Source organism: Populus nigra, chromosome 12, assembly GCF_951802175.1.
Source record: "Populus nigra chromosome 12, ddPopNigr1.1, whole genome shotgun sequence".
Classification (NCBI taxonomy): domain Eukaryota; kingdom Viridiplantae; phylum Streptophyta; class Magnoliopsida; order Malpighiales; family Salicaceae; genus Populus; species Populus nigra.
The window spans coordinates 1,086,966-1,108,684 of record NC_084863.1 but is presented as its reverse complement, the minus strand read 5'-3'; the positions used below and the strand labels follow the sequence as shown (position 1 = coordinate 1,108,684).

General features: G+C 32.9%; 4 protein-coding genes across 4 annotated transcripts; 2 read left to right on the top strand and 2 right to left on the bottom strand.

Moving 5' to 3' along the window:
* Positions 1-13: 13 nt before the first annotated feature.
* On the bottom strand, positions 14-1,544 carry LOC133669856 (ankyrin repeat-containing protein BDA1-like). The gene is made up of 2 exons (XM_062090184.1): positions 957-1,544; positions 14-784 (listed from the first exon to the last, which is right to left on the bottom strand). The coding sequence occupies exons 1-2, from the start codon at positions 1,524-1,526 to the stop codon at positions 14-16; spliced, it is 1,341 nt and encodes a 446-aa protein (XP_061946168.1). The 5' UTR covers positions 1,527-1,544.
* Positions 1,545-6,581: 5,037 nt separating this feature from the next.
* On the bottom strand, positions 6,582-8,119 carry LOC133669855 (ankyrin repeat-containing protein BDA1-like). The gene is made up of 2 exons (XM_062090183.1): positions 7,531-8,119; positions 6,582-7,355 (listed from the first exon to the last, which is right to left on the bottom strand). The coding sequence occupies exons 1-2, from the start codon at positions 8,098-8,100 to the stop codon at positions 6,582-6,584; spliced, it is 1,344 nt and encodes a 447-aa protein (XP_061946167.1). The 5' UTR covers positions 8,101-8,119.
* Positions 8,120-10,975: 2,856 nt separating this feature from the next.
* LOC133670190 (ATP-dependent Clp protease proteolytic subunit-related protein 3, chloroplastic) lies at positions 10,976-15,054 on the top strand. The gene is made up of 9 exons (XM_062090695.1): positions 10,976-11,386; positions 11,993-12,094; positions 12,341-12,463; positions 13,469-13,528; positions 13,676-13,772; positions 13,858-13,931; positions 14,307-14,360; positions 14,451-14,534; positions 14,641-15,054. Exons 1-9 carry the CDS (start codon positions 11,051-11,053, stop codon positions 14,734-14,736), a joined length of 1,026 nt encoding a protein of 341 aa, XP_061946679.1. The 5' UTR covers positions 10,976-11,050; the 3' UTR covers positions 14,737-15,054.
* Positions 15,055-16,378: 1,324 nt separating this feature from the next.
* On the top strand, positions 16,379-20,307 carry LOC133669161 (uncharacterized). Its single transcript, XM_062089201.1, has 8 exons — positions 16,379-16,571; positions 16,698-17,293; positions 17,568-17,645; positions 17,749-17,891; positions 18,526-18,596; positions 18,915-19,010; positions 19,732-19,824; positions 19,916-20,307. Exons 2-8 carry the CDS (start codon positions 16,835-16,837, stop codon positions 19,996-19,998), a joined length of 1,023 nt encoding a protein of 340 aa, XP_061945185.1. The 5' UTR covers positions 16,379-16,571; positions 16,698-16,834; the 3' UTR covers positions 19,999-20,307.
* The last annotated feature ends 1,412 nt before the right edge of the window (positions 20,308-21,719 follow it).

Genomic DNA, 21,719 nt, shown 5'->3' with positions numbered 1-21,719 from the left:
TGTTTCTCTCTATTCACCTCCAAAGCCTTCCATGGATGCAGAGTGGAAAAACAAAGAACGCAAGCAGAAAAAAGACAGCAATCGTGATCCAAGCTTGAGTACAAATGTTGGAAGAAATGTGAGCAAAGCTAGTGTCTGTAACTAGAGCCATTCCCCGTATAAATTCTAGAGCAGCAGAAGCCAAGAGAGATCCAAATAATGCATACAACAGAAAGTTCCAATACACTTGCCGATTCTCATTGAAAGCATATGACCCACTGCTGTTTAAAAGTTCAGTCACTGCCAAGAACACAAGCATTGTTATCGATGAGAAAAAGCAAACTGCGTTCATCCGGAAAAATTTAAGGGATTCACTTTTTCGTAGTTCCCAAATTATGGATTTTCCAGGCTTGTGTGTGACATTAAGAAAATTTTGGCTGGTACTCGAGGCCCAATCCTGCCAAGAACCTCCGGGAGGATTCATTCCCAATTGGAAAGATAATGTGGCAAACAATACAGCTAAAACACCAATACCGTTCCTCAGTGAATCAGTATATTTTTTGTTTCTTGAAGTCAAGGACCGATCTTCTCTTGATAATGCTTGTTGTCGTTGGTTACTGACAACAGCTTGATCTAGCCTCCCGGACACCTCTGCTCCGGCACTTCGAAGCACTTCTTGTATTTCATCCAGTTCATTAGAACCTGCCATTGATGTTACAGAAATATCTAATGCTGTAAGACCTTCTGAATTAACCGCATTCACTTCAACATTAGTCTGATCTGATACAAGAAGCTTTACTATCTGCTGCAAATAAATGCGTATTATTAGTTGGTCCAAAGTATCGTTAATGGAATCTGTTAGTTGAGAAGACTATATCGATGGCATAAGAAGTAAAAGGTCAATGTCAATGTTCAAACAAAAAAGGAACAGCAAATTATCATTTGAGCTATATTCAGAAGACTAGCAAACAGCCTACCTTTGAGTTTTTTGCAGCACAGGCAAGGTGAAGCACGGTGTTACCATCTTCATCTTTGGCATTGCCAAGCTCATTTCCAACTTGTATTTGATTAGCAAGCTGAGTCAAAGTCTCCAATGCCTTGTATTGATTATGTTTAACGGCAACATGCAAGGCATTCTCACCCTTCGGAGTAAGCTCTTGCGCTGATGCAATCGAAAAGACCTCTCTCAACACCTGTACTCTCCCCTTTGTGGCAGCAGTGTGAAGAGGATTCTTTCCATCTTCATCTTTTATAAGAGCAAGATCAGGTCGACGAACCAGCATGTCTCTCACTATCTCCCAGTGACCTTTTGCCGAGGCCAGATGAATGGGAGAAAAACCTTGTTGGTTAAGTTCATCTGCTAACCCAGGACAATTTTGCATCGCTGCCATGGCAAACTGAGCATGACCAAGAAGTGCAGCAACATGCAATGGTGTGTTTGATGTGGTGACTGTTACAGTATGGAGAATGAGAGGATCTTCCTGGATTAATTCTAGCAAAGCGTTCACATCTCCTGTGAAAGCTGCATTAAACAATCTAGGATCCATTGCTAAAATCAATGCTTGCTTTCCTCCACCACTAGTAATCTATCTATGTGTCTGTTTGGTGTTGTAGGTGGAATTATGTTGAATGCTAATTTAGAAATGGATCCCATTAAAAATTGAGTCGATTTTACAAAAAAATAAAAAATTAATACTTTTTATTGTCTGTATTCGACACCATTTATTCTCCATTACAGTATGTGCAGAGTGAATTGAATTGAATTCACTCTGCACTGGTTAAAAATTTAAATGCTAATTTAGAAATGGTCCCATTAAAAATTGAATCACATAGTTGGTTTTACAAAAATAAAAAATTAATAATTATTTAGAAGATGGCTTAATGATAAGAGCTTGGAACTAAGAGGTGGTTGATAGAGGCTTACATAGTCTAACTTTAAGGTCTATAAAATTAGTCGAGGTACACGTAAATTGACCCGGATACTCACATTAATAAAAAAAATAATTTTTTTAAATACCTTTTATTATCTGTATTCCACACCATTTATTCTCCATTGCCGTATGTGCAGAGTGAATTCAATTCACTCTGCAGTGTTCATTATGTAAAGTCAGTAGTCAAGTTCATTATACCAAATCACTAGTCTAGTTCTTGAGGGGATTAACTATCTTCACTTTCTCTTGCTGTGTTTACAAGTAAATTCTTGCTTCCAGAATCAAACTTCGTGTTACAGAATCATTTCTCTATATCTATAGCAAGCACAGAGTTCTCTTTCCCAGCTTGAAAGTTCATCCAAGAGGCATGTAGATGGGGTGATCATGTGCGCTTTGAGAAGCTCAGTGATGCTCACAGAGGATACAAGACTACAGAGGGCTGGGAGCCAGGGGGTTCAACTTGTAACTCCTACCAACAATTGGCTCACTGCCTGAGGTCCAAGAAGTTACAAATGGGGCTCCTCCTAAATGAAAAGATGGGACAACGGTGCGTCGCCAAAAAGAATTAATCCATAAACAGATCACCAAAAAACCAATGGCTACATTTTTAGCTACCACCACCACACCACTAGCCTCCGAACCCATGACCTGAATTTGGATCGTGCAACAAACTAAGGGAGAGTGATATGCAGATACCGTTGCCTCAATCTTCTTGAGTATTTATCTCTTTCTTTACGCGCAGCAACTCCTTTCCTATCGACAAAGGTCCCTTTCTTACCATAGGAGAAAACTGAAAAAGGAACAAAAATCCCCTAATCCCATTTCCATCTTCTTTTCTTTTTGACTCGCAGATGTATACTGGTCTGTTCTTCTTGGTACACTCGAAGAAGCACGAAAGGAATAGCTCGGAACAACCACGACACCCATACTATCAGCCAAGAGAGTATTCCTCGAACGTGGAGGTAGGGAGAACTGAATTTAATACCCGTCATGACCTAACATTAGACAAATACTTGGGATTTGGGAATTAAATACTTAACCTTTAGTGGATACCAAAGATTACTGCAATGAGCCATCAAAGTCGTATTTGGAGACACCAAAAAAGAATTTGAATAATTGAATTGAATTATTAGGTTAACTCGTGATTTATCGAGTTAAATTGGATTAGTTCTACTGGAACAACAATTTTTTTTTTCATGATGTTGGCTTGATAACATTTCAATCAGGTTAAAACATTTAATCAAATCTTTAAAAACTCAATCGAATCAATTATATTTTACTAGATTAATAATTTATCCAATTTAATTACAAACTCAAATCAATTTAAGTTTTAAGTTTTCTAGCGCACCAAACTGAAGTTAAGTTTTAAAAACATGGGGGCGATGATACTATCATTTGCATTTTGGTAGCATAAGCAAACGGATGAATGAACTATAAGTCTGTAATTGGAAAATACGATATTTATCTACAGCGAGTTATTTACAAAAAGACGCCATGAATGATCCAGCATAGATAAGGTGTGGAGCCTTCACGACCTAGATTATAGAATGTATAGCAAATCTACACGGCCGACTCGAGAGAGGGAATGCAAAAGAGACATCAAAAATCATTTACGAGATCAGACATTTTGCATGTTTTAGAGGCCCTAAACTTTGCAATTTGGGTCCCCATAAACCTCTTCAGAGTTCAGAGCTCACCCTCCAATCTCCACTGCTTATGTAATAATAATTATTTTTTAATGTAGTTTTTTTAAAAAATATATTAAAATATTTAATTTTTTAATTTTAATTAATCATCGCTTTGAAACGCAATTTCAAATAACACCTTAGCCCAAGAAAAAAAAAACTGTCTACAAACTAAAACTAAGGGAGTGTTTAGTTATTCTTTTGAGACAAAAAAAAAAAGCTGAGAGAGGGAAGACAAGATAAAAAATAAGACAAAAATACAATTATGTTTAATGGTGATGTATAAATTAATGAATATCTTTATACCCTGTTTGATTATGATAGATAAGACAAAAATAAATATAAAAAAGTCTATTTTACCTTTAATATATATTTTTGTCAAACTTATATATTTTTTAAAAATTATTAAAAACTATTTTTTTAAAATTTATATGGAGTGTTGAAATTAATATATTATAATAACTCTATCTATAAAACCAGAATTGACCTAGTAGGGTTAACCCTAAATTCAGGCTGACCTTAGATTTGAGTTGGTCCGAGTTTAAGAAAAAATAGAGGAAGGATTGACTCAACTCAATCATGTCAAAAACCCGAGTTGACTTGAGATAAAACACGAGCCAAAAACTTGTTGATTTTTTTAATTTTTTTTTGGTCAAAACAAGGTTGCTTTGATTATTTTTTTTTAGGTTAATTGAGTTGACATTCTCGACCTGTGACTTGAACCTTGTATCGAGTTGACTTTCAAATCAAGTTTTAAAATTATGATAACAATTAATTTTATCCATATGTTGACTCAAGGCAACTCAGGTTCACCCTCTCGCCCCATGATCCGGACCTTGCCCCAGTTAATCTTTAAGTCGGGTTTTAAAACTATAATAATAACAACTTTTATCCTTACATTGACCCGAGTCAACCCAAGTTGACCTCTTGATTTGACACCCGGGCCTTGCCATATGTTGACTCCCAAATCGGATTTTAAAATTATGATAATAATTGTTTTTATTCTTATGTTAACCCAGATTAACTCGAATTGACCTTCAAATTGATTTTTAAAAATATAATAATAATCACTTTTATTATTATGTTGATCGAGTCAACCTGACCTGTGACTCAGGCCTTGACCAGTGATCAGGGCTTTGCTCTAAATTGAATTTGAGTTGAGTTTTAAAACTATAATAATAATCATTTTTATTTTTATATATCTTAGATAATTTTTGAATTTAGGATTTTTTACAAGGATATTTTAAGAATAAAAAATAAAAAATATTGTTTTTGAAAATATATCATTTATGTATCTCATGTTTTGAAAGTACATAAATTTATTTTAAATTTATTTTAAAAATCGATGTGTTTTTATATTTTTTTTCTTCGACTAAACACGTTTATATTTTCACTGTGTCCTTTCGTTTTATCTTAGAAAAATAATTGATTGCTACCTAAGAAACACCAAAAATCGACACCAACGCATTAGTGAGATGGGGTTGAAATTGTATTTTGCCATTTTGAAAATATTTATGTTATCATTGCACCAGATAGTGTTACATAAATCCCACTAAAAACTGTCTCTTATAACCTTGTTAAGGAAAAATACCAGTGCATGTTTGTTTCCTGAAATATACTTTTTGAAAAATCATTTTCCAAACTTTCTTATATTTGTTTATCATTAGAAAAGTTGGTTAATAGAAAACACTTTCCGGTCAACAGAAAATACTTTCCGGTCAACGGAAACACTTTTCGGTCAACGGAAAACACATTCCAGTCAAAGAAAAATTTGGTTTGGTTTCCAGGAAAGTGTTTTCCCTTTTGGCTGTGTTTGTTTTTCGAAAAGTGATTTCCGGGAAATCACTTTCCAAACTTTCCAGTGTTTGTTTGCCATTGGAAAAGTTGGTCAACGGAAAACACTTTCCAGTCAAAGGAAAATTTGGCTTGGTTTTCAGGAAAGTGTTTTCCTGGAAAATTTGGGCGGAAAACACTTTTCGGAAGTTGTGAAAAATTTAGAAACGTCATTATTTGCTGATTATATCAAATTTGATCCTCAAACTTTTGATTGCTATATATAATTTGTTTTGAATATTTATTTTTCAATTCCATCTCTTAAAATTTAATTTTTATATTAATTTTGGTCATTATTTTTATAATTGCTATTTGCTTTTTCCTTATCATTTTTTTATTGAAATTTTTTATCTATCAAATTTGATCCTCATTCTTTTGATTTTTACTTATTTTATTTGAAATAATTTATGAAATGTTAATTATTATTATTTTAATTTCTTCACCTTTCATTTTTTTTAATTTTTTAGATTTAATCTCTATTATTTTGATTATTATTTATTTTATTTGAGATAATTTATGAAATTATATTTTTTTTCAATTTCATTCTCATTCAACTTTTTAATTTGTAAGATTTATTCCTCATTATTTTAATAAACTTGAGAAAAAAAAACATTAATAAATTATTTTCCAGCTCATTTTCCATGACATAACCAAATACTGGATAGTGTTTTCCAACTTATTTTCTATTACACTACCAAACATCAGAAAATACTTTTTCAGAATTCACTTTCCAAAAAAAACTATTTTCTAACAAACAAACGGATTTATAGTCACTTTGCAATCGCAGGAACTATCATATTGCCCAAACCCACACTTCATAGTTCAGAGTTCACCAACCAATCTATGAAATCTACGGAGAAATCTTATGATGCTCAGCCATCAAATATATTAGCATGAAAACATAATTAACAAACAAGAAACTGTGCTCAGCAATAGATCGAGATTACGAAATACAGTTATAGAAGAACTATAAAAGAACAGTTGGGATCTACCAGCTCAATGTGAACGTTTTACACCAATTTCTCTCTCTGTTCATCAACAATATAACATCATGCTGGTAACGAATCATTTTCCAACACGAAAACATAATTAGCATGATATTGACATACATGAAAGAGAGAATACTGTATTCAACGCCAATGTTTCTCTCTATTCACCTCCAAAGCCTTCCACGGACAAATGTGCAGAGTGGAAAAACAATGAATGCAAGCAGAAAAAAGACAGCAATCAGGGTCCAAGCTTGACTACAAATGTTGGAAGAAATGTAAGCACTGCTAGTGTATGTAACAAGAGCCATTCCCAGTATAAATTCTTGAGCAGCAGAAACCAAGAGAGATCCAAATAGTAAATACAACATAGAGATCCAATACACTTGCCGATTCTCATTGAAAGCATATGACCCACTGCTGTTTAAAAGTTCAGTCGATGCCAAGACCACAAGCATTGTTAACGATGAGAAAAAGCAAACTGCGTTCATCCGGAAAAATTTAAGGGATTCACTTTTTCGTAGTTCCCAAATTATGGATTTTCCAGGCTTGTGTGTGTCATTAAGAGAATTTTGGCTGGTACCCGGGGCCCAATCCTGCCAAAAACCTCCGGGAGGATTCATTCCCAATTGGAAAGATAATGTGGCAAACAATACAGCTAAAACACCAATACCGTTCCTCAGTGAATCAGTATATTTTTCGTCTCTTGAAGTCAAGGACCGATCTTCTCTTGATAATGCTTGTTGTCGTTGGTTACTGACATCAGCTTGAACTAGCCTCCCGGACACCTCTGCTCCGGCACTTCGAAGCACTTCTTGTATTTCTTCCAGTTCATTAGAACCTGCCATTGATGTTACAGAAATATCTAATGCTGTAAGACCTTCTGAATTAACCGCATTCACTTCAACATTAGTCTGATCTGATACAAGAAGCTTTACGATCTGCTGCAAATAAATGCGTATTATTAGTTGGTCCAAAGTATCGTTAATGGAATCTGTTAGTTGAGAAGACTATATCGATGGCATAAGAAGTAAAAGGTCAATGTCAATGTTCAAACAAAAAAGGAACAGCAAATTATCATTTGAGCTATATTCAGAAGACTAGCAAACAGCATACCTTTGAGTTTTTTGCAGCACAGGCAAGGTGAAGCACGGTGTTACCATCTTCATCTTTGGCATTGACAAGCTCATTTCCAACTTGTATTTGATTAGCAAGCTGAATCAAAGTCTCCAATGCCTTGTGTTGATTATGTTTAACGGCAACATGCAAGGCATTCTCACCCTTCGGAGTAAGCTCTTGCGCTGATTCAATCGAAAAGACCTCTCTCAACACTTGTATTCTCCCCTTAGTGGCAGCAGTGTGAAGGGGATTCTTTCCATCTTCATCTTTTATAAGAGCAAGATCAGGTCGACGAACCAGCATGTCCCTCACTATCTCCCAGTGACCTTTTGCCGAGGCCAGATGAATGGGAGAAAAACCTTGTTGGTTAAGTTCATCGGCTAATCCAGGACAATTTTGCATCGCTACCATGGCAAACTGAGCATGCCCAAGAAGTGCAGCAACATGCAATGGTGTGTTTGATGTGGTGACTGTTACAGCATGGAGAAGGAGAGGATCTTCCCGGATTAATTCTAGCAAAGCGTTCACATCTCCTGTGAAAGCTGCATAAAACAATCTAGGATCCATTGCTAAAATCAATGCTTGCTCTCCACCACTACCACTACCACTAATCTATCCATATATCACTTGCTACTAATAAACTTTTAAGTTAGGGTCAATTTCTTTTTTATAAACCCAAGTTTGAATATGTTCAAGTGAAGCATTTGTTTCTGTATTTTAAAACCACGTAGAGCCTTAAATTATTAGATTTTTTTCTAGAAAAATCTATCCTTCATGTGGATCGTCAACGTGTGGATGATATTGGGATAGAGTTATGTGGCATGCAAATTTCAGTTAATTAATTGGTGGAATAGACTTTTTAAAATATAAAAAATATTTAAAACATGAAGAGTTTTTTTTTACTATATTATTAAATTTTATTGAATAAATTAATTTTAAAATCTCAAGATTTAACTCTTTATCTAACTTAAGTTTTAAATTAGATTATGTGTGAGTTAATTCAAAATAAATAAATTAATTTTATAAATTAAAATACAATCTTGATAATTAATAAAAATATAGCTTAGTTTTTAACAAAGTTTCAAGTTAATAACTTTTTTCATAAAAATTATTAAAACAATGCTAGATCAGATTGATTTTACTCTCTAAGCAAAACTTGGTATGAATTTCATTAAGTATAATAATTTGTTTTTTATAAAATATTTTTTTAATTATATAATAAAAATATATTTTTTTGACATGTTGGGTCAATTTCTTTTTTATAAACCCAAGTTTGAATATGTTCAAGTGATGCATTTGTTTCTTTATTTTAAGATTACATAAAGCCTTAAATTATTAGATTTTTTCTAGAATAATTTGTCCTTCATGAGGATGGTCGAGGGTGGATAGTCAACTTGTGGATGTATTTTTTTTTTATATTGGGATAGAGTTGTGTGGCATGCAAATTTCATTTAATTAATTGGTGGAATAAAGTTTTTAAAATATAAAAAATATTTAAAATATGAAGAGTTTTTTTTAACTATATTATTAAATTTTATTTAATAAACTAATTTTAAAATCTCACGACTTAACTTTTTGTCTAACTTGAGTTTTAAACTAAATTGTGTGAGAGTTAATCCGAATTAAATTAATTTATTTTATAAATTAAAATGCAATTTTGATAATTTGTAAAAGTATAGCTTAGTTTTTAACAAAGTTTCAAGTTGGTAACTTTTTTCACAAAAATTATTAAGGCAATGATAGATCAGATTAATCCCAGTCCCTAAGCAAAATGTGTTATGAATTTTATTGAGTTTAATAATTTGTTTTTTATAAATTATTTTTTTAATTATGTAATAAAAATATATGGTAACAAAATTGAATACCAACTTAAAAATAAAAACTTATTCGAGACAGTGATAACCCTAACAAAAGCAAAATAAATAAATAATAATAAATCATGCAGTTTATTCCTCAACCAATTCAATATTAAAATATAAAATCAAGAAAAAGCTATTAATGGACCAAAACCAAAACTCATTTTCAACTTATTTTTGGCTTAAAACACCCAGGAAACACTTTAAAAACCCTTTAAACCAATCTATTGCCAAAAAAATAAAAAACCGCTTTAAAACTTGAAATCCACTTGAAAAAAAAAACTTTCCAAACTCATATATGTATTTTAGGTGTTTTCAACATAAAAAAAATTAATCTTAATTCCCATAATCATATGTTCACGTTTGACACAAAAACAACCGTTTTGGTGGTTAGATCCCTCACCAACAGATACTTTTCTCTCTAAGTTAGAATTCGACAATTTCCTCTCTTTCTTCCAACCAAAAAATGATTGAAAATAAATAAAATGAAGCTCTATACTAAAACTGAATTTTGTAAAATTCAGGGGACCAATTACATATTAACTAAAAAAATAAAAAAACCCTTTAAACCAATCCATTGCTAAAAAAATAAAAAACCGCTTTAAAACTTGAAATCCACTTGAAACAAAAAAAAACTTTCCAAGCTCATATATGTTTTTTAGGTGTTTTCAAAATAAAAAAAATTAATCTTAATTCCCATAATCATATGTTCACGTTTGACACAAAAATAACCATTTTGGTGGTTAAATCCTTCACCAACATATACTTTTCTCTCTAAGTTAGAATTCGATAATTTGCTCTCTTTCTTCCAACCAAAAAATGATTGAAAATAAATAAAATGAAGCTCTATACTAAAACTGAATTTTGTAAAATTCAAGGGACCAATTACATATTAACTAAAAAACATGGGGGGTTTAAATGGATTTTTGATAGAAATTTTCAATCCTCCACCAATGTTACTTGTTTTTTTTCCACTTCAATCTTTTTTCTTTTATTTCAACCATTTTTTTTAAAATGCAAATAAGCTCTAATTTGGTCTTAAAATGACTTAATTATGCAAAAATAAAATTCAAGAATAAATTTAAAATTTTTAAAAATTATGCTATTATAATTCATAATAAAATATGAAAGGATGAATAATTTTTTTTTAATAGTATAATCAACATAACATATGTTTTAGCTTCATTTATGATTGATAGAGACATAGTTTTGTTGTTATTGACATGTAATAATTTCTCAGCATTGAAGTTTTGGGGATCAGACCACTTGTGAAATTTATTTTTTAAATTTTATTTTTAACATGGCACATCAAAAAAATATAAATATATATATATAAATAATTTAAATTAAAAAATAAATAACTATCGTATTTCAAAATAAAATCCTATTAATTACTTTTTAGATTTTAAATTATTTTATCAACGAAATTTTGAGAATATAGCTGGGCTTTTCCCATCCCTCCTCTAGAGTGGCTCGCCCAAGACCTTGAGAGAGACCTAAATGGGCTTAAGAAGTTGTAAACAATAAAATCAACTAGCCCATTGCCTAACAAATTTAACCGGCAATCTCCTCCTCCAGTTCCCTAATCAATAGAAGAAGAAACCAAAAGCTGAAGCTGTGGTAACACACCAGAGAGAGAGAGAGAGAGGGAGAGAGTCACCATGGCAACAACTTCTTGTTTTCAAGTAGTACTGCCTTTGACGACATGTTCATTGCCATCTTCAACTTCATATTCAAAATCAATCAAGCTAAAACCTAACACCATCGACAACCTTAGAATCAAATGTTTTGCTTCAATTAATGCAAGAAATTCACCATCTTCTTCAAATATCCCTATGCCTCCAATAAACCCTAAAGACCCATTTCTGTCGAAACTCGCTTCAATTGCTGCCACTTCTCCTGATTCTCTCCTTCAAGACAGCCCCGTCAGCGGTTCTGATACGCCGCCGTATCTTGACATCTTTGATTCTCCCAAGCTCATGGCCACTCCTGCTCAGGTGAGTTCATAAGACCGCGTTTGGTTTCTCGAAAAGAGAACCGGTTTCTATCTTTGTTTTGATGTTAACTATGCTTTTAATTAATCGAGCCTAAACAGAAATTGGAAATAACTGTCTGTGAGTGGCTGTAAGAAGTTCTTGGTTGTTGCTGGTGAAGGGAAGAGTTTATTCTGTTCGTTATTTCTAAGTGACCCAAACATGGTCTTAAAAAGAGAACCAATTTCTATTTTGTTTTGATGTTAAATATGCTTGTAATGAATTGAGCCTAAATTGAAATTGGAAGTAACTGTCTGTGAGTGGGCTGTAAGAAGTTCTTGGTTGTTATTGGTGAAGGGAAGAGTTTATTCTGCTTGTTATTTCCAAGCGAACCAAACATGGCCTTAGTGTTTTAGAATTCATTTTTGTGTGTGTTTATGAGTTCTTTGATTTCATTCTGTAATGGTTTTTTTTATCGGTTGAAACTTTTGTTACTGGTGGAGCAAAGTTTTATTTTGGTTTTGATTTGCAAGTAAACCAAACATGGCTTTAGTGTTTTAGAAACTCAACTTTGTGCGCGTTTAGTAGTTTTCTTTTTTAATTGGAATCTTTATTGATTGAAAATCTTAGGTGGAAAGATCGGTGTCCTATAACGAGCATAGGCCAAGAACGCCTCCGCCTGATTTGCCCTCTTTGCTTCTACATGGAAGAATTGTTTACATTGGCATGCCTGTAAGTGTCTTAATTTTTACATATCTAATTAAGTACCCTTTTTACTTAATTTCTAGCTGCTAGCATGTATCATTATGTGAAGATAATTTCATTTGCTATCAAGGGAAAACTTCAATCATGCAAAAGAGAGTTTGAATTTGAAGCATTTTGACATGGATTGGTACCAAGTAATAACGTGGTTTGTACTTTGCAAGCTGAGTTTGTTTGTGCGATGTGTTTGATATGTTAGACATTTGTTTGTCTCAGTTAGTGGCTGCTGTCACGGAGCTGGTTGTTGCAGAATTGATGTATTTGCAATGGATGGATCCAAAAGCACCAATTTATATCTATATTAATTCTACAGGAACAACCCGTGATGATGGTGAATCGGTAAGATCATTTCTTCTTGTGATATGATACATGTTGGAAATGAGATACAATAGGTGATTTTTCCTGCTGTGAGGTACCTATCTGTTTCAGTGCTAGGTTATCCTCAATTTAGAGTTTTGAAGGATAAGTGTTCTGTTATATGTAGAACATGTTGAATGCGTGGAAGTTTATAAAGTTAAGGGATATGGATGCTTTGCTTTTGCAAATCAGTATATTGTTGTAATAGGTTTGAGTCTAGTCTCAAAGCACAATCCATTTTTCTGAGTTACAAATTCCGATTTTGTTAAGTATTTCAGTACAGCACCAGTGGGAAGTGGGCAAGTAAAACTGAAAGCAAGAGTGGGTCAATGGGGTCGTGAATCCTACCATCAGATTAGCTGAGAGGAGTCTTGGATGGGTTGCTTAACTGAGTTGACTCTTCTGTCCGATGGGATAGCCCCAATGCCTCAGTTAGTTAGGTGCTCATCCGTGTTGGTGAGCAAAGTTGTTATGGTTAGTTCCTCTACTGAAAGGGCAATTGGCACCTGCGGGGTCATGCAACTATGCGTTCCCTCATTTAGGCCTCGTGGCAAATGGTTGTGACGGCCCTTGGTCATGAAATGTGGTGCAAGAAGGCGGAAACCAAGAACCTTGAACCATTCTGGCTGATTGGTCTATACAACAAACCTGAGGGGAACTTAAGCATCCCACTTCCTAGCTTTGTTTGGATAGTGAAAATCTTTCATCAACCTAGAAAGTTATATATATCATTTTGGAGATTGAGTTGTTAGACTTAGGACTAGTTGGGTATTTCCTGCATTACAAAATATTTTAGTTTATCATGAACAAATTAGGACCAGTGTAGATGACATAGATGGCACAGCTGTGGTGATATATATGTTCTCTTTCGAGTCCTCTCACTCCTTTCGGTAATTAACCCTTTGTGTAGTACTCATAAAAATTTATCTCCCAATCCTTTCATCGGATATTAATTTTTAATGTAGTTTCTGCATGCTGGATATTCAGGTTGGAATGGAGACAGAAGGTTTTGCTATCTATGATTCAATGATGCAGTTAAAGAATGAGGTGGGTTTCTCTTCAAAAATTGTTTTGGCCTCTCTTTCTTCAAGAGCATTGAATGGATAGATGGCCACTAATAGGGATTTGATTTTATGAAGACATGTATGCTATTCTGCAGGATGCATCTAGACCTTTACGATATTTCTATTGCAGATACATACAGTTGCTGTAGGAGCTGCTATTGGCCAGGCTTGTCTTCTACTAGCTGCAGGAACAAAGGGTCACCGGTACATGATGCCACATGCAAAAGGTATGATGCAGTGGGCTTGCAAAATTTGCAATTGTAGAGTGCTTATGCTATCATTCCATCTCTTATCTAACATCAAGTGTTTCAGCAATGATCCAACAGCCTCGTGTTCCATCATCAGGATTGATGCCTGCTAGTGATGTTCTTATTCGTGCTAAAGAGGTTCGTTTAACCCATTTTATAGCTTGAATGAAAGTGTCATGGTTATTAGTTAACTTTGGCAATTTTTGCTCTTATTTTATGTTATTTTCCATTTCTGTACTTTCCAATTCATTCTATGCTCATTTTCCAAGCTCTCTTTGGTAGTCAAAACTCAAAAGAGTGGGCCATAATAACCACTGTGATTTTATGTGTGCATTCTTTATTTTCGTAATATCTTTGGTTTCTTTCTGCCGATTACACTGATATGAGGAGATAATAAGCTAATCACTTCTCTGAAGACTTGTTTTAGAACCTTTTGAGGTCACTGCTCTGTAAATCAAATTCTAATATATATTTCTGGAAATCATCACTCTACTGTCATCATTATTTTTGCAGGCAGTAATAAACAGGGATGTTCTAACAGAACTTCTGGCCAAGCACACTGGAAATGTGAGTACGATTCCTTAATGTGTAGCCTTTTTATTTAATCTTCAAACTACCGGACCCGGGAACTAATTGAATAACTCGATCTTTCATCAGTCACTAGAGACTGTAGCTAATGTAATGAAGAGACCATTTTATATGGATTCTAGAAGAGCCAAAGAATTCGGGGTCATTGACAAAGTAAGTTCTTAAAAGATTACTTTCTCTTACACACCTGATTGTTTTATTTACTCCAATTGGACGTTCAAGTACGTTGACTAACCTTGTATGGCACTATTGTTTCCAGATTCTTTGGCAGGGTCAGGAAAAGATAATGGCAGATGTCTTGCCCCCAGAGGATTGGGACAAGTCAGCTGGCATTAAAGTTGCAGATCCCTTCTAGTGTCGTTCCTTCTTCCTTGCTGGAGCAGAAGAGAGGAGGGTCCTGGAATGCAAGTTGTTCTACAGAAAGAAAGAATTGTCAAGCCCTCGAGAACAGCTGGTGATGCTTTGTCGCAGTACATGAGCCCATCTTGGATATGCGGAGTATCGGTTCTCACCTTTATAAAATCGTGTCGAAAACATATTTAGAGGGTAGAAAAGCCTCGGATATGAACAAAAATTGTTTATCTATCAAAAGCAAGATAGAAGTTCTGTACACTTTTATCGATCATCTCAAGATTCAATCAGTTATATGGTAGTTTGTATTTTGTGCTTCTCATCGACAAACTTTTCAAGCAACCATTTCATTCTCTTTGTTGAGCTATATTAACAATATACTAAAAGTGCTTCCCCACGCCTTTTAATTATACTTATATATAATAATTATTATTATTATTATAGCCTTTTAATTATACTTATATATTATTATTATTATTATTATTATTATATATAATAATAATAATTATTATTATTATTATTATCTTAATGATGGTTTTTTTCTTTGTATTTTTTTTAATTAATTTATTTAAGTATCACACTTTTATGATACAACCTTGCAGCCAGACTCATATTCAAGACTATTGGGTTTTATATTGCAGTTAGATCCACTTAAACTTGGGTCTTTCAAGTTTAATGTTATTATAAATATTATTTTTAGATTAGGCATTGCAGTCAAACCTAAAACTCTTGAATATACATTTGCAAAAAAACTTAATACTTTTAGATCTTAGTTTTTTTTAATATTTCTTTTGTTTTTTTAATGATTTTTTTGTTTGATTTAGTTTGTTAATTTTAATTTTTTTTTATTTAGTTATCAGATTTTAATGATACGGATCTCGGGTTTGATAGGTTAACTTGGTTTGACGAGTTAATCTGAATTTTTTTCATTTTAATTAATTTTTTTTCGTTTAGTTTAGTTTGTTAATGTTAAATTTCTTTATATTTAATTATCAGACTTTCATGATACGTATCTTGAACTTGATGAGTTAACTTGATTTGATGGATTAACCCAGTTAATTCTGGATAAACTCGTCAATTTTTTTCTATTTAGTTATCAAACTTTCATGACGTGAATCTCAAGTCTTACAGTTTAACCTGATCTGAAGGGTTTTCTTCATTAGTTTTTTTCTTCATTAATTCAATTTTTTTTTCTTTTTCTTCATTAGTTTTTTTTCTTCATGTTGGTTTTTTTCTTTGTTTTTTCTTTTTAATTTATCTATTTAATTATCACACTTTTATAACACGACCTTATAGCCAGACCCACATCCAATATTCCTGGGTCCGGTATTGCAGCTAGACTTACTTAAACTAAGGTCATGCAAGTTTAATGTTATTATAATATTATAAATATTACTTTTAGGTCAGACGTTGTAATGAAATCTAAAACTTTTGGGTATAGTTTTATCGAAAAACCTAATACTTTTAAATTTTAATTTTTTTATATATTTTTTATGTAAAAAAAAGACCCGCGGCATCACGCGGGTCATATAACTGTATCAAACTAGATCTTGTCATTTTACAGCTGATATAGATCGGAAGTTTGTTTAAGGCATAAGCAGATACCATGACACGCAACTTGCCAATGCACAGCCCATTTCATCTCAGGCCCAGGAGTTCAGATGCGAGACACTGGATCATCTTATTTCTCATGATCAATGTTACATGAAACATAAGGTCCGATTTTTCCCAGAGGTATCCTGTTTTGATCATCCAGCCAGCTATCTAATGGCCGAAATCCAACCATGGCTCAGAAACTTGGACAGCATGCAAATGAATGACATCGAATCCTGTTTTGAGGTTAGCTCAATGTCTATCGGCTAATTCTTGAACTTAAATTCTAAACCCAGGTCCATTGATTTTTTATTTTCTTTCTCTCATCGTCGCTTGGCTTGCTCCATGATTGCTTAAATGAATCGTAAAAAGGGAAGTGGCTTGACACAGAAGCTCAACTGCAGCATGTAAAAAATTGGAGGGAAGTCGAAGTAGTCAACTCTCTGTTACCATTTCAGTTTCCACCCAAATACACAGAGAGAGGACGCTGAGACTGGGTGGGAGAGGAAATGGGCAGCTCCTCTTTCTGCTCATTCAGATTTGCAATTTTCCTCTCCCTCTCTCTCACAGCTTCTTCATCATCTCCCTCCATCCTCCCATTCAAATCACCATCGCCATCTTCAATCCCAAAAGCCACACCATCTGATCTACTCTCCCTCTTGGGCCCTCCAACCCAATCCTCCAAAATCAACCCTTTAATCTCTCAACAACTCTCTTCTTGCCTAAAATTTCTTGTTCCCTTCACTCCTTCAAAACCAAAAACACCAAAATATAACAGTATCAGTGACTGTTATATTAAGCAAAGGAGTCTGAGACTCCGTTCAAACAGCGTGATTAGAAGCAAGAGTGAAGAGAATGAACTCATTTGGTGGCCACCTGAACCTGTCCTTGAACTGGCTCGGCTTGCGCTTGATTCTGGTGGAGACCCAGCTTCAATACACCGAGCTCTGGATCCTACTGTCTTGCCTGTGAGTTTTAGCTTTTATTTTTTTACGAATGAATCATTTTTATTAGGAATAATCGATCATTTCGCACAAAAGTTAATTTCCAGTTAAGCTAGTGAAAACCCATGTTTGCTATAGCATGAATTGGTAGCTGAAGAATATCTTTTGATCAATCGTAGTGGATAGGAAGAAATTGTTGGAAATGAAGGTGGCAGAGTGCAGTAATTTAGGTGAACTGAATTATTGCTATTGTCTAGATAAAAAAAAAAAAATTCTATGATAATTGATATTGTTATAGGTGCCTGATGTTGAACGATGCCAAGAGAACAAATGTGGGCTTACTAGAACACCATATGGAAGAAGGTTCATAAGTGAGGTTTGTATCATTCTTAGAAGGGTTTCTTTTCTTCTTCTTTTTTTCTTTTTTTTTTTAATTTAGCTTCTATGTTAATCACTACCATTTTGTTGTTAAATCGCAGGAGTTGAATTCTTATATTAAATTTTTGTTTGAGCTCATTGTTGCTCGAGGAGCGTCAGTTGGGTTTAATGTATCTTTGAATCGATATGATTTGTTTCATGGTCATGTTTTCATTGCCAGGGAAACAGGAAGACTTGGGATATTGTAAGTTTTACGTTTCCCTTTCCAATGATTATGTGCAGTACAGATGCAAATTGAATTTTATGTGAAATGGTATGTGTGCGGCAAATAGTCTGCATTTGTGCCTTTAAGGATTGCATTTTCACAATTAGACATCAAAAACATATCTGAAAGGTTGAATTTCACAAAAAGAATGGTGAAAATGTAATAACAAATTGAACTCATTCACAATCTGGAAGGCATGAACTAGTGTTGCTATGGTTGTAGTATGTGGATTTGCACCTATATGTGAATTGCTTGGCAACCACGACCAAATTCGAATATGTTAGTGTGAATATGACCTGTATTCAATGGATGGGCAGGATATCCTGTACAAAAGAGGTTTTTAGTTCAAAACCCAATCTACTTTGAGGTATCGGTCCTCTGCTTACATTGTAGTATCTCCAGTCAGTTTCACATTATGACCACGTCTGTTGTTGTCTCATTTCGTAGGTTTAAATGAGAGAGTTCATTGTTCTATTCAAGAAAGTCTCTCCTTGAAGCATGAATGTTTTTATTAAATTTTTAATGGTTGTTACATGGTTTTGATTATGATCTTAATGGAATTTAGCTCGTTAATTTTCTGCATGTTATTGACGAGTTCTTACTTATTTTGCAGGTTCCATGCTAGAGAGTACCCTGCATATGATAAAGAAGTATTTCCATACAATATGGGATATTGCCAGAAAGGTGAATCAGCAAAACTCGTATGAACACAACTTCAGTTTCTGTTACCAACACTTGTAACAATTTTCATTCTTTCATCCCTGAATCTGCAAAATTGCATCTGTTATGAAGGTCTGAATTAAGGATTAGTTTTTTTTTTTTTAAATCGTTTACATTTTTTTTAGAAGGAAGCTAGAACAGAATCTGTTATTATTTCATATAGACTTTGTAAATGCTTAAAGTAATTCTACTGAACTGTTGGATTGATCTCAAATCATGAAATTATATCACTAAGAAAACATGTGGCTGTTGTACTAATACCAACTTCTTTCCCCTGATCAGGTTCTACTGTAACTTACGATGATTCTATGAATTTGCGAAACATTCTCTTGTTGCTTCCATTGCCAAGCAATTCCACTAGAGCTTGGGTGGCACCAGGTACATTTCTCAAGTTGCCATTACTGTAGTATCGCAACAGTCAGAGTTCTGCTTCTGGATGGATAAACTTTGTAGGTTAAACAGTAATCCCATATCTTTTGAACCCTGTAATTTCCCATCCCTATAGCATTTTCATTGTGATTGAAACCACCAACATGCAAAGCCACTCAGAGCTGAATTTATGCATTCCAAAAAGATACTTGGATGTGAAGTTGTATGCATCTTCTTTCTTCTTGTTTTATTTTAATTGTTCTCTAAAAGTTTCTTATGTCTCCTTTACTTTGAGCTCTATAGTGTTGGCCTTTTTCTCTCTTAAATTCTAATTTTTTTGTGGTACAAGAGAAGTAGGCATGTCTTATGGTTACCAGAGTTAGCTGTGTTCAAAATACTCAGAAGGGAAGGATAGACTAGTGAATGACACAGAAGTCATTCCTCTTGAAGTCTTATGCAGTCTTAACAGAAATAATGCATGGACTGTGTATTGCCGGAACTTGTTCCGTGATCTTCATTCCTTGAAGATCACATGACGCTATTTGATTTTCTTGGCTTTTTATCAAACACGATGTGCCTTAGAGTGCTGTAAGCCACATCTATTCTTGTGTCTTTCCTAAAGTGAAAGTTCCTTTGTTTCCAGCAACTATTCAACAAAATGTTCCTAGAAATCAATATGGATTCAGGTCTCAATTCTCGTGTCTTAATTTTGCTTGTTATTGACATGCAGGAGTCCTAGTCGTGCTGGATGCCCGTCCTGATGGAATCATATATAGAGATCTCATACCTGAATATGTAAACGTTGCAAGGACCATATATGAAGGTTTGAGCTTCATTTATCTTGTATCTTTCCGCTTGCAAAATTCAAATTTCAATTCATCATGTTGCTTGACATCTATTGTTGGTCTTGGCAGATGATTTGGGAGAAGTTGTGGTTGATGTCAACTACTTGAATGTTGGAGACACAATTCCTGATTATCAGATCTTCGTATGCTGAAGTCCTGCTCAAGGCAGCCATCACTTGCTCTCTTGTATAACACTGCTAGATACACCATAAGGTGTTCTCACTCCCGTCATTCTTCTTTCTCAAATAACATTATCAGATCCTCTTGCTTTCCAGCCATCACTTGTTCTCTTTTATTCATTTTTCTTTTTGTTTTAGACATCTATTTTGCTTGAATGTGACAAAATTTCTTTCTTTGTAACTATTTAATAATAGCACATACGATGGAAGATTCTCTTGTAATTACAATAATCGACACGAACGAATTATATACAATAATATTTAGAGTAACTTGGACTATCATCCTGACCTTTTCTGTTTAAATAATCAATCCAGTTTCTGTTTACATAATCAATCAGTATGATTAGGGTAATATTTTTTTCTGATGAAATTATATTTTTTTTTTTCTGATGAAATTATATATATACTAAAAGAAAATAGTGTTATTATGTAGAAATAACATAATTGTAAATTTTGCCTAGCAAAATTGTAAATTTTGTTTTTTAGAAAACAAGTTTTTCTTATATTTATTTTCCTTTTTATATTTTGTATTTTTATCCTTTTATACTTCGTCTATTTATCACCATTTTTTCTTATTTTTATTTTTTATAATTTTATTTATTTATTTTTCTTTACACTCTCTTTTGGGAATTTTTTTTCTTACAATTTGAAAATTTATCAGTCTATACTTTGTCTATTTATGGTATTTTTTTTTGTTCTTATCTCTATTATTTTATAAATTATTTTATTTTATTTTCTTTACACCTTTTTTAGAAAAAATTATTATAAAAAGATTAATAAAATAATGTTTCATTATAACAGTTTCAATATTATTTAATTTTTTTACTATGTTAAAAATTAACTTGAGATTTTATATGTTTTTATTAATACATATAATTTTAATATATTTTATTATATATAAGCATTAATTTTTAATTTACAATTATATTTTTACTTGATTTTAAAAAATATGTTAATAACATCAACACATTAACTCTTTTGCGTTAGAAAAAAATATGCGACCTATAGAGATGCAAATTGACTAAATGTGTTAATACTTTATTTTTTATATTTATTGGCATAAATAATTCTTGAAGTATTTAATTAAATATATGTATGAGCTTTTTGATTTATAATTAAATTTTTTTTAAGAAAAAATAAATTTGAAAAGCTTATCTATTTATTTTTTTATCAAAAAATTATCCAACCAGTAATGAAACACGAGTCAAATAACTAGTTAAAATCTAATTTTAGTTAGCTATAAATTTTATAAGTTAACTTGTAATACAGGTTTAATACTTATATTCTATTTAATACCATAATAATTATAGTCTAAGTTGAAGTCATCTGTCTAATGATTTCATATTTTTCATTTCATTTGCAAATAATGTGATGTGCTACCTTAAACGTTACCGTTAAAATCAAAGTATGCCTTTATAGTCTGTTTGCCTTTCAAAAATATTTTGAAAAAAACAAAAAAAAATTATTATTTTAATTTATTTTTTAATATTCTCAAATGATATTTTTAATATTAAAAATAAATTTTAAAATATATATATAAAAAATTACTTGAATGTACTATAATCAGAGGCATTTATAACAGCAAAATGGAATTACAAATGAACGGTCACGATCATACACACACAAAAAAAACCCGACCCCACTGATCTCAAAATCATTTCGCTTTCGCCTTTACAGATCACACACATACCTCC